The sequence below is a fragment of the Manacus vitellinus genome, unplaced genomic scaffold (genome assembly GCF_001715985.3).
Source record: "Manacus vitellinus isolate BGI_N305 unplaced genomic scaffold, ASM171598v3 scaffold_50_pilon, whole genome shotgun sequence".
In the NCBI taxonomy this organism is placed as follows: Eukaryota; Metazoa; Chordata; class Aves; order Passeriformes; family Pipridae; genus Manacus; species Manacus vitellinus.
Window position 1 is genome coordinate 5,130,790 of NW_021940612.1, and position 13,113 is coordinate 5,143,902.

Genomic DNA, 13,113 nt, shown 5'->3' on the forward strand with positions numbered 1-13,113 from the left:
AAGGTAGACAGATATTTGGAAGACCTTCCCAGCTGTCTGGGCAAATAGGCACTGCAAAAGGTGAGAAAATTGATGGGATCCTCTTGAGAGGCTTTTTTTACCTGTTGCTTTAAGAAAATGGATTTCATGCAGTCATAAAGTGTCTCTGGCCCCAGTGGTTGCTTCTAACCAAAACCTCAACAGGTAAACACATTTTCAGAAATCTGACCATTTAAGCAGAAGAGGGACACCCTATTAAAGTTACCATTTAAGGAAAAAGTATCATTGTGTATATATGACCTGCTAGGCTTTACAGAACCCACTTGGATGAGATGCCCTTAAAATACTTCAGCCATAGGAAGAGCTTCAAATGGAGCATGCAGTCAAATGGGGAATGCATATCTGTTGGTAAGCAGGCTTTGCTAGAGCTGAAGTTCATGAAGCTCCTTGTTAGAAACAATTTAGACTGACTTGATATCTGTTCAGTTGATGGACATGGATACTTGATTCAGAATACTTACATTATGCACCATAAGCTTATCCAGTATCGTACTGTGTTTTCTTTTGGTGGGGATTTAGTAATGTTACCAGAGACAGGATAAACCCAGATAATATGGAAAATATTAAGTGTCACCCGCTGCTCTAGATACATAGAACAAAGCAGAAAGTATGGAGGTATTTTTTACCGAGGCTCATCTGTTATCCCTGCAAAATGCATTTGTTTGTTTTCTCTGGCAAGTCTTTATGTGCATCAAAATGTTTCTGAAACCCCCAGTGAATCATGGTTTGTTGTCATCAGCAATAACAATCCTGTTGACTGCACTAGGAATGAGATATAGCTCCTGTTATGTTTGGGACAGTGAAAACTATTAAGAGCTGAAATAATTTCACTTTTTAAGAGTAAATTCTGAGTACAGGTCTTTGAAAAGTCTTACATTTTATTTTGAAACAAATTTGTTACTATCCCAATGAAAGCTCCAAACACTTTTCTGAAGACTGATGTAACTGTATAAGCTTTAATTTTACTATGATACTATTACAGCTTTCTTTTTCTTCTATGAAAAATCTTTTAATGCAGTTAAAGGGCTCTTATTATATGAAAATAGTATTTATTTTATGAATCATACAACAATATCAGTTTAAAATAAACTTGTTAACACATATTTCTTTAAGCCCTTTTTGGTCCTTACCTTATTTTCTTGGTGAAACTTATGTAGCCCAAATATCTTTCTAGCATTATGTATGATGGAAAGATTTGTGTAATAACATAAACAACAGGAAAATAAATGCCCTAATGGACACTACTTAAGTGTAATTAATAGCTTTGCTCATCTAATTCTGGTGTTTTCATTGACCTTAGACTCAAATTAGCCAATAGTTGCATTTTAGTAGTGCTGTAGTTTATAAACTTACCTGCTGCTAACAGTAATTTGTTGGAAATGTGTAATACATATGCATGGTATATTGTCAGTGTTTTTAAATATTAAAACACATTTTACAGGGAGCCGAGATTTCCAAAAGCTTTAAAAATTAGCTGTTGTTACGTGCCAGGCTGCATCTAACTGTGTTGCTGAATCAAAGATTTGTGAGTGTAGTATATATACAGCTCTAGGTATTAAGATGAGTTTGTATCTCAACACTGTTCAGGTTTAGGCAAGACAGCCAAATGAAACAATTTGAGATGTACTTTGCTGCACATAGGGCTGGCTCATAGGCAGAACAGGCAGTTGCCTGGGCAGGAAGACTGAGTGTAGCAAAATGGCCTTTTCTTCACCTCTTTCCCCCAGTTCTCCTTAGATCTATTCCCTCTCCTTCTTTCTTGCTTCCCCTTGCCAGAAGCACTGTAGGTGGTAGAACTATGCCCATGTTGCAAGCTCTGTGAATTTTTATGCAGCTTCCCGGTCTGCTTTTGGTCTCCTCAGATTACCACAGGTTTGCTTTTAGTTGAATTAGGGCTAGCAAGTTTAAAGTGAGCTTGATATTTACATGTAAAATACAGGCATGCTTTTAACTGAATTTGGGTCCTGTCTGTGGGTAAAGCTTTGGAGCCAGGCTCTGTACCCTTGACTTTTCTTTTCCCCCCATAATTAGAAAAGTCTTTAGAACCCCAGATGGATCTTCTTTGGGCATGATCTTTTTATGTACTGTTAAATTGGGGAACTAATTCTTATTCTCTTTTCATGAAAGTGGAAGTGTGGTCCTTAACGTCTTCAAAAGAAACCTGGCAGTGATTTTTTCACTTAACATGAATTAAAGAGACTGCAGCAGGCATCCCTGTAGTCAATATAGAGTACTCACTTTATGAAAAAATATAATTTAAATTTACTGTCCAAGTATTGTTTAAGGCAATAAATTCATAACAGTGGTCTGCAAGTAAAGCCCACTGTATATATCTGGTTGTCTTTAGGAAAAGGTAGTTGCTGTGCAGGTAAGAGATGCAGGTGTACACCTTGTTTGGTAATACCACGGGGCCATCTGCATGTGCTGCTTGTCAATGTCAAAACTGGAAGGATTCTCTTGCATGGTGAGTATAGAGTTTCCTATGGAGGGAGGGCGTTTGATGTGCCTCCACACAGGAGGCAAAAGCCCAAGCTGACAGGAGGATCAAACTTCCTTTGTTCAACCTCCCAACACAGAGCATATACATATTAGGAAAAAAAACATAGTGACAATTTTTGTTTAAACACAACTTCTGTTCTATATGCAAATTGTACTTTAATGTTGCTATATCCAATCAGGGTCCATGAAGCATTTCCACCAGCATCTGCTATATGCAATCTAGTTCATCTGACTAATGAAATAGTACCTCATTTGTTTCGTTCTCACACGTAAGGACCAGTCAGTTTGTAAACTTCAGGGTGTTGTTTGCCAGAAGGAATATGTGATGAAATGTAGTAAATCTTTTAAAATAATCTCTTAAAGATTCTCTTATAAACATTTGTAGAGAATCCAACTTGTAATTTCTGTGAAAGTTATCTTGTACTCAGAGATCAAGGACTGAAAGTTGGGGAGTAAACACTGTGTTCTTTAGTCAGGTTAAAAAAAATAATAATTAATCCCTAGTTTTAAATGCTTTGCAACTTTTAAGTGTGGAGCCTTTACGGCGCCTTTATAATACCACATAAAACTCATGGTATTTTGGCTCATAACTCTGATTTGTACTTTACTGCTGGCAGTTACACAGTTTACTGCTCTTGCTATCTCTAATTGGTAGACCGATAAGACTGTAGAAAAACTAGCATTATTTTGCTTTGGGGTAGAGAAAGCAATTTTGTAAGCCTATGAGAGGAAGAGTATTTCTGGTTCAGATCAGCATTTCTTTGCGGAATAGTAGAGGACCTTTCACGAATTACCACTGGAAACCGTAAATGCTTAATTGACATAAAAAAGCCCAATACATGCATTTTACAGTTTTCTTTTGATCTTCCATGTGGGTGCATATGGTACATGCAATTTGAAAAGAACAACTAAAAGGCTCTGATACGGATGTGTGCTAGCATGTGAGGAGGGCTTATGTGAGTGCAGAGTTTGGTGCAGCATCAAAGAATGGAATACACCCATTTCACATGAATTAAATTGAGCATGTAATTAACACATGGACTTTACAAAATACTTTTGAAACACAGTTAAATCTGCTGTTTTTCTGCAATGAACAAAGTGCTAAAAGTAAAAATATTGATCCCTGTTGAGCTTGATTTTGAATGTATTTGACTTGAGGTGCATTCTGGATTCAAACCCTTGAAACCCTTCAAACCATGAAGTAATACTGAACACTGTCTTTTTATAACTGAAGTCAAAGGACTTTCAGAGCTCTTAATTATTGAGTCCTTAATTATTTTTTTTTGAGAGACGCAAACTGTATTTTCAGTGTAAGAAGAAACAATTCTAATTAATGTACTCCTTCTCTTTTCCCATAGTAATTTATCCAGAAACAACCTCTCAAGTTTGTCCAAGAAGCCTTTTCACCATCTGGGTTTGTCTGATCTGTAAGTTGTCAGTTTTTAAAATATAGTTTATTTTTGGCTGGAATGGAAGAACAAGACTTTGAAGCTTTTTCTGTTGAAGGTAGAGGTCCATCAAGGATTAGGGTGAAACTTTGATCCAAAGAAAGCATCGATGCTGGACACTTAAATACAAAAATATTGTCATTCCAGAGCTTCAAGAAGGTCAAGTATGTATTTTAAACCAATTAGAGGTCAAAATAACCTCTTCCCTTCAGCTTTAAGATATTTTATTGTGAGGGTACTTCACAAAAAGCTGCTGGTGTTTATATTAAATGTTTAAGCTAGTGAAAATACAGTCTTCCACAATTTTCAAATTAAGATTCTCTCTCATATTCTTATATAGGCCTCACAGCTGCTATGCTTATGGTTGGCTATTGAAGAATATTTTCTCAAATTCTTTGAGTTGCACTGTGCTTTATATAATCATTTAGTAATGAAAGCACTGGTAAACATATTCATTGATGGTTTCAATATTAACATTTTTATCTTCTGTTACATCAACTGGATTTTCCAGTTGATGTAATTATATATTCCAAGTATACATTCCAAAATTTTGGTCATCTTGTACATTCTCTGCTAATATGCAGAGAGCCTGCAGAAGCTTTAGGAGGGCTGGGGCTGCACTGGAGGGGGAGACTGCTCTCCTGGAGCTCAGAGCAGAGTCAGAAGTTGTCCAAAAGTGCAACAGCAGACATGGAATCCTTGTTCTTTTCTGGTGAACTTCAGCATGTGAGAAGTGAAATGAGGAAATCTTGGTGCCAAAAAAAGAGGTTGTGCCCTTTAGGTATGTTTTGCTGATAATTAAGTTGGTATAATTATTTTCTTTAAAGCCGAGGGAACATTGCTCACTGGAATTTTCTTTCATAACTTGACGGTCACTGAGCACTGTGATGGAAAGACTAGCTAGTTGCAGAGCACTCCCATTGCTTCATGCTCTGTGTTGGTCTGTTGGTTCTGCATGAAGAAGCAGGGGAAGGGTACTGGGAGTGAGCCAAACATGGGAAAAAATGGGTGATACGAAGGTTAAACAGAGTAGTGATTGAGAGGTGGAGTCAATGGGTGATGAAGTACAGGTTGAGAGAGAAAGGAGATACAAAACTGAGATAGAGTGTAGGAGTAGATTAACTGAAGTTACGCAATCAGACATTGTGATGAAAGTGAGATAAACAGACATAAAGTAAGGGGAGGGATAAAAGCAGATCCTGAAGGGAGGAACAGTAGTGATAAAATCAGTATAATTGAACAATTCTGTTGATAAGTAATTAATACATAGGTGGAAGATCAGAAACAGGGGAGAAAGAAGAGTGCGGGTAGATGAATCTGCGATAAGAATGTTGCCATAAATAGCTTCTCAGGAACCTTCTGACAGAAAGCTGACAAGTATGCTTGTACTGTTAGTACTCTTATAAATCAAAATGTAAAGGGATGAAAAGTTCAGGATAGGCTGTAGTTGAGGCTGTTCACCAGGTATTATAGAGATGGAGGTGTCACTTTGGAAGGTTTCTTTTAGAACAAACAAACTGCACCTGTAAATTTACTAGCAAACAAGATAAAGACTCATAATTTGCTTTTGCTAGGTTAGATTCTTTCTTTCACACAAGTGTCTATAAAGGGCCATTATGCCTCCAGCATCATGCCTATGATATGCCTACCTCCTGTGGTGCATTTAGCACAAAATAAAAGAGTGGAAGAAAAAGACAGCTCAACCACTGGTCAAGAGACATTCCTTTTTTACAGGGAAACTATAGGATGAAACAGAAGATGGAAGTAAATCTGGCAGTTTTGAAAATCCATGTCATAGGCTTTGACCCAAGGAATCTTCACATTCATACTGTGTCTTGCACAAGCCATTTTTGTCCATGCTGTTGTGGTGTTGAAGTCCAGCAGATGATTTCTGTGATTATAAATTGCTCCTTCGGAGACTTTAGAGGATGAGCCCTACATTTGTTAATCCTCAAAGAATTTGAGATGACTTTTGGGGAACAGGTTATGGCTCTGATAAGCTGATTTTTTAATTATTTGCACACTTTATGTCCTTAGGAGGCTTTTATTAGCATAGATTCTGTGAGAAATTCGAGCTTTTGTGCGTTGAAAATACCCATGAATCTTTGCTAAGAAAAAGTTCGCCTTCTAATGAAATGCCTTAAATAGTTACTCACTCACCCACTTTATTGAATCGCATGTATGCCTGTAAAAGAAAAAAAAATAACACTGGGTAACTATTTATGTAGACATTGGGATGTTTCTGTTTCTATTTATGTAGTTTTATTAAATTTTAAAAATAGAATTTGTTAAGTTCACTAACCTGTAAATTCTGTGTGGTATACCATATCCATTTCTGTTTCAAGGCTGTGTTTTCAGTTAGTATTTCTTCATGACATTACCTAAGGTTTTACTGTGAGATTTTCTGAAAGTTTTGTAGTACATTAGGTAAAATAGTAGAACATTAGGTAAAATTGTTTTTAATGATTAGACTTTGTTAGTGCATGTGTATAATCCAAGAGTGTTTGACTCTATAAGAATTTATAGTCTCACAGTAATAAACTATATTTGAGGTAACTAAGGAGGGACTCAGGTGTAGAAAAGAGGAATTCTGATCTCTGCCTATGAAAAAAATGGACCTTCATAGAAATACTAGTTCTCCAGTTGCTCCTGATTTACCCTGATGAATTGGAAATAGTAGTCAAATCTCCTGTGTGATTTCTCCCACCTGCGAGAGTTTGGGTCCTTGGTGCACGCAGAGTTTAGTTCCCTACATGGAAACTGTTACTGACTCGCAGCTTGCACTGGGCTGTTTACCAAGGTTGCTTACCTTATGCTTCTTAACTAGAGGGTTCAACTTGCATACTTCAACCTTCTTAACTGAAGGATTCAACTTCTACTTTCACTCAGCTGAATGCCTGGACTCCCCGTGCCCCTCATTTTTTTTCTATATGCATGACATGTTTTTTCTTCTAAATAAATTAGTATTTTTTTGCTATAGGATATTGGTGGACAATCCATTCAAGTGTTCCTGTGAAATCATGTGGATCAAGAAATTTCAAGAGACCAAGTCTTACACAGAAACTCAGGATTTATATTGCACAGATGAGAACAACAAGAGGACAGCCTTGCTGGATATGAAAGTCCCAAACTGCGGTAATATTCTTTTAACATAAAACTACTGCTAAATTATTGTGAGCCAGGAAAAACAAACGTGCTTTTTTACAAGGTACCTCTCAGAATGACAACAGTGCTCTAAAGGAAAAGTTTTCAGTGGAGATATTGACCACTCTGTCATCTTTCAGTCCGCTTGTAATAATTTTGGTAACTTCATAGAATCATAGAATATGCTGAGTTGGAAGGGACCCACAAGGATCATTGAGGCCAACTCCTGGCTCTGAACAGGACACCCCAAGAATCACACCTTCTGCTTGGGGACATTGTCCTAACACTTCTTGAACTCAGACAGGCTTAGTGCTGTGACTGTTCTCTGGGGAGCCTGTTCCAGTACCCAACCACCCTCTGGGTGAAAAATCTTTCCCTGATGTCTAACCTAAACCTCCCCAGCTCAGCTGCATGCCATTTCCTCTAATCTTGTCACTAGTCACAAGAGTGAAAAGATCAGTTTCTGCTCCTCCACTTCCCTTTCTGAGGATCTTGAAGACCACAATGAGATCTCCCCTCAGTCTCCTCCAGGCTGAACAGACCAGGTGACCTCAGCTGCTCCTCATATGGTTTCCCCTCCAAACCTTTCACCACTTCATGTAAAGCTGTTTGTTTTTTCTCTTGATTCTTTAAGGATGTTCTTTATTCTAGTACAGGGAAACAGAATACTGATTATAGGTAGCACACAAGAATTATATAGAATGCATGTGCCTTTGTTGAAGTAAATAGCTTCCAAGCTCAGTAGACATGAAATTTTACCTCCTTGAATTTTTTTTCAGGTATTTGTGGTTAATGAAGTCTTTATTTTCCTTCAAAAATACGAACTGTAGTACTAGGACCATAGGAAGAAATTTCAGAAAAACTATCTGCTAATTGAGACTGATTAGCAATAGCTCTGGTCTTCACACATAAAATTCTGCTGAGTTCATTTGTAAAGGCTATACAAAAGAGTTATATCAAGTTTAAGTCTGTGGCATATTGCAGCATACTTTTTTGGTTATCATGTATGGATCTAGAGATAGTGAAAAAATTATGTAACCCATAATGCCATCCCCTTTTGTGTATGAAGTTGTTGACTGTATATGGTCCTGGGACAGTGGGGGAAAGGTTTCACCCACTAGTTGAAAAGATTTCTCCTCCTCTCTGTATGAGGGGCAGAGATGGGGTGTTTCTAACATGATATCACATCTGCTGGACTCTGGAAATTCCTTTGTGGAGTGGGGAGCTGGGGTGCCCAGCAGCAGGAAGACAAGAAGTAAGGGGAGCAAGGGCATCCTGATTTGGGTTGGAAAAGCTGTAAGTGAAGATGAACAGCAGGACAAATTATACCTTTTCTCCTTCCACCTTTGCTCATTGAGTTTTCTTTTCTGCCCTGCCTGTATGGAGGATATGACGTCCTCTGATAGCAGCTGCCAGTAGAGAACAGCCATGATGGGGACCTATTGCAGGCTCAACAAGTGCAGCATTTAATGACAATGATGAATTTTGTGATCACATATCATGCTCTAAGTCTTGTGTCCAGCTTCCTTCTGGGACCAGATGTGGTGGTGTATTCATGGCAAAAATAGTGCTAGTGTCTGGTACAATCAAAAAAACCCCCACAAAACGACCTGTTTAGGGGTTCTTGTGAGCTGCAGAGTAGGTCTTGTGTACTCTAGGGTCTGATTTACCTGAAATGGGAGATGGTACCTAGCTGAGCTCCAGCTGCATAGACTAGAAGGTAGATTCATGTGCTGGGTGTAGAGAGGTTGGTGTGCTGTTGGAGTGACATCAGTTAGTGCAAATCAGGAGCTCCAGCACAGTCTTTCGTAACATTCTTGGCTGGCACCTCGATGAGCTACCAGGGAGTTGGGATTTTCCTTTGAAAACTTTTGATGTTAAATACCCAGAATTAAACCTATGAGACATTAGTTCTTCCTCCTGATTTCTTAACCATCTGCAGTCAAAACAGGCTTGTCTCTGACCTCTGGGTGCTGTGTAGGTGCATATGTGTGTACCCATGCGTGCATCCTGTGGGCATATCTTGACTGAAATACTTGTCATGACAAGGGAAGGTGGTACTTCCAACTAAGGAAGGAAAATGAGGAGGAAAGATGAGTATATACAACATTTAGATTGGAAGTTGCAGTATGTACAATTTGCATATGGAAAACATGCATTGTTTTGAAGATTTGTGTGGATGTCAGCACATGCCTACAAATCATTTATGTTAGCTTTCAGAGTCCAAATATCACCACGCTTTCCTTATTTCCTTTATCTTGTAGATGCTCTTTCCCCTTAATTTACCTTTTCCAAAATGAACCAGTATAGGGTATAGGTTTTTAATAAAGATGACAACACAGGCTTTTCCTAGACACAGAGCAGAGAATCCCAGATAAAGAGGAATGACCATTTTGATGGAATGTGTTCTGGAAGGTATCTGAAAGATCCAATGCATAGCTCTTTCAGTATCTTTGCAGATATTTTTCTGTATTTTAAAGGACAAGACTTAGTTTCAAAACAAAACAACTCATGATGCTGGTTTATTTCATTTCCAGAACTTTCTGTGAGGCTAATAGGTAGAACTGAAATAGAAGAGGAATTCAACTTTTTACATATGTGAACTTTTTCTTCCCATGAGCTATGTGACCTTTTTAGCTCCCTTTAATGTTAAGAGAAATTTTTGGCATGCAGGCCTCTGCATTTTGTTAATTAGATGCTTTCTAATTTTTCTCTGCTAATTAAATGGTTTCATCCTATATTCTTGTTGAATTTGTTAGGTTTGTTTTTTTAAATTAGAAAATAAGCAAACACACCTATGTTATGTCTTCAGGTATTATGAATTACTTCATGATATTATAGTTTATATATAAATGCATATATAAAAATACATATAACATGTACATATACAGTTTATATATATACATATATATTACAGTATGTGGTAAATGTTTTGGCAATAGGATATCTTGCTACTGTGTGTTGTGAATAAACCTCTTGCTGAGAAGTAGGTAGAGACCACTATGGGTTCTTGATCGTAAGGCTTTAGTTTATACAAATTGATGAGAAAATTAGCAAATTTCTGTGGTACTTTACTTATTGTTTGTATGGCAGAAGTGTTCAATAACGTACTGAGACTGATTGCAGTTTAGATGCCATCAACTTTGTGATTTATTTTCTTGAGGTTTAAATTCAAGTGTGCTCACTATCTAGAAGATCCTTTCCAGCTGCAGTATTAGAAGTGTCAATCAATATTTTTTTTAACTGCATTTGAAATGTATTTAGATATGATGAAAATTGTCAGATTCTCCCAAGTTTTAAATTCACACATAATTACTATGTCAAAAGTTTTCAAGTTGCATCTACCCCAGTAGAACCTTCTGTGTAAGAAATGATGGTGTTTAGTTTTGCCATTTTCACAGCATTTGCTGGTTGTCTGTATAGCATGGACAGCATCTCCACCTAGTCAGTCCTCTTTTGTTTCCACATGATAAATAGCATTAGAAAATCAAAAAGAGAACTAAATAAGTAAACACTTCGTTCTTATATTACTTCTGTAAGTTCTGGTGGCAGTTACCACCAGTGTGTTAAGTGCTTGCAAGCAAGGCATGTTGTATACCTGGCGTAAGGTCACTCAAAAGACCCAAGAGATTTTCTCCAGATCACCTGGAGCTCACTCAGTGTCAGGGAGGCAGGACCATGTCTTTGGGACTGGTTGCTGATGTGTTACTCAGTCCCTCTGGTAGGCATTCAGTTACTCAACTGTTACTGATTTCAGTGATACTGGAAGAAATCTTTTTATCTTGTGATGTTTTGGGGAAAGGAATGGCTTCTACAGCTATCTCTGCAGTCCTATGCAGACCTCATGTTGCTCTGGATCTCAGTCTGGTAATGGCATTTTGCCTTATCTGGTAAATTATGCAGATACGATGCCTAATCAGTTTTTCAATTTTGCTTGCCTTTGCAGCTTGGATGCTTGTTTATCATCCATGGTTTTTCAGATGCCTTCTGTCTTGTCATTGGTCATGTATGCTTGTGAAAATCTACTGAAAAATGTCGCAAATTGCTTCTGTGTACTAATTTGCTGTACATATAACTAAGGTATGTTTAGACTTGCGTGTTTACATATGCAGCTGTGGAACTGTTGTCTGGTCTGAGAACTGTGGGATTTTATGAATGCTCACATTCTTTTCCTGTCTCCTCCCTTACACATGAAGTATTGCAGTGTTGCTCTTAGTGCTGCTTCTAGTGTATGACTGACAAAATTTTAGAAGTCACTGTAATGTAGAATTTCAATCTAAGGTGATGGATTGCCCATTTCTTGCTTGTTGGGGAAAGCCATGAATTTTAACAGGCAATTGTTCAGATGACTGCAAATGTACTGGACTGGATCTGGCCTCATTTCAGCCTGTTTCTGATGATTTTTTGGTCCTAGAGGTAAATAAGTAAATGGTAATACCAGACTGGAGGCAGGTGGTTATAAATTCTAAAGGGCAAAAAAGGCAAACTGAAGGATTGACACATATGCTTCTTTGAATTTGAAGAAAAGATTGTGTCGTCAATAAAATAGGCAATCATGGCACAGTGAAGTCTAAAACCATAAGTAAAGGCATAATCCAGTGGGTGTTGACATTTTTTTTCATTATCAGCCAGGTTTCACAGATAAGACTATTAGAAGGAGAACATTACAGGCAGAATGAAGCGAGTTTAAAAAAGCCTTAAGTGTTCTTAATGTTTAGTTAAAATATTCATGGAATCTGTGGCCTGTGTTGTTTATTTTCGCTCAAAAACTAGATGTGATGCATGATGTTTGGTGACAAACTGTTCTTATTTTCTCTGTAAGAGTTTTGATTCTTGTCTGTGATCATGGGCTATGTGAAAAAGTTTCATTTTTTATGAGACTTCCATAGTATTGGGATTTCACTGTTGCTCCCAAGTTGAATTAGAGTTTTCCATACTTAATTAAAACAATTTTTTGGCTTATAAGTGAAAACAACCAATAATTTATGGAGTTTGAAAAGGCAACAGGAATCTTATTTTCGAAGACACATACGTAACTTCTTTGTGAGCATGTTTGTAAATCAAACATGAACTTTAATACAGATGTTAAGACATGAACATCTACATGATATGTAAATTAGGGATTGTGAATTATGATAATTGAGTGATGTATTTGAATGTCTCATCTTAAAAAATAAAACAGATTTTTGTTTGGTAATTCTGATTCAGGTTCTACTTTAATTTCAATGAAGCAGATTTGTAATACAAAGCATGTTAGAAATAGAAGGAAGCAAGACACTATCCAAGGGAAAGAAATGTGTCTGGATCACTCAAGTATTGTCCCTGAATTCAGCATATTGTGCAGGTTTGTAGAGGTGCTCTCTATGCCTGACTTGACACACCTGTCTAAGTGTGGAGTACTAATCCACTGAGTAGAACAGCTGTCTGACTCTTGTCTGGCGGTATTCTTACTTTGCTCTTACAGTCTATCTGGGTGAAGACTGATGACTAGATAACTGTATTCTGGAGTCTAGAGAAAGTATCTTTTTCTTTAAAAATGGAAACTTTTCATGAAGGCATCCCTTCAGTAATATGCTTGGTATACCATATATTTGGTATTGATAATGAAAGCCATAATTTTACTTGTTTATATTGTTCTCTGAAAATATTCCTGTTTCAGGATCAAGTGTTTGCAAGATTACACAGGTCAGCATTATTTTGAGTATTTTCTAGACACACATGAAATTCCACAAATAATGATACAGGAACTGCAACTGCGTTACATGCACTTAGTGAATAAGAATCCATTTGTTAGATGTTTGCATAAGCTACTTTAGGCCTCATTAACTTACATTACAAGGGCTGTTTAGCTCTCAGTTCATCTGTTAACCTTGTGGCTGCCGTATTCAGCCCATCTTTACTACATATCTTTGGTTTTCTTTTGAAAGTTGTTATGGATAAACTGAAGCTTAAATGCCAGGTAACAACAATTTCTCTAGGTGTA

The 13,113-nt window shown here is 37.4% G+C and overlaps 1 protein-coding gene across 3 annotated transcripts in view; it reads left to right on the plus strand.

The window, feature by feature from the left end:
* The window catches only part of NTRK2 (neurotrophic receptor tyrosine kinase 2), a 203,468-nt gene that overhangs the window by 20,823 nt on the left and 169,532 nt on the right, over positions 1-13,113 (plus strand). For 2 of the 3 annotated variants that reach the window (XM_018080932.3, XM_008934200.4), the window contains exons 4-5: positions 3,897-3,965; positions 6,967-7,121. In XM_018080932.3, coding sequence (XP_017936421.1) covers positions 7,007-7,121 — 115 coding nt within the window. In that variant the 5' untranslated portion in view covers positions 3,897-3,965; positions 6,967-7,006. Of the gene's footprint in view, positions 1-3,896; positions 3,966-6,966; positions 7,122-8,357; positions 8,427-13,113 lie in introns of those variants that run through there. The other variant, XM_018080933.3, reaches the window with a different exon arrangement.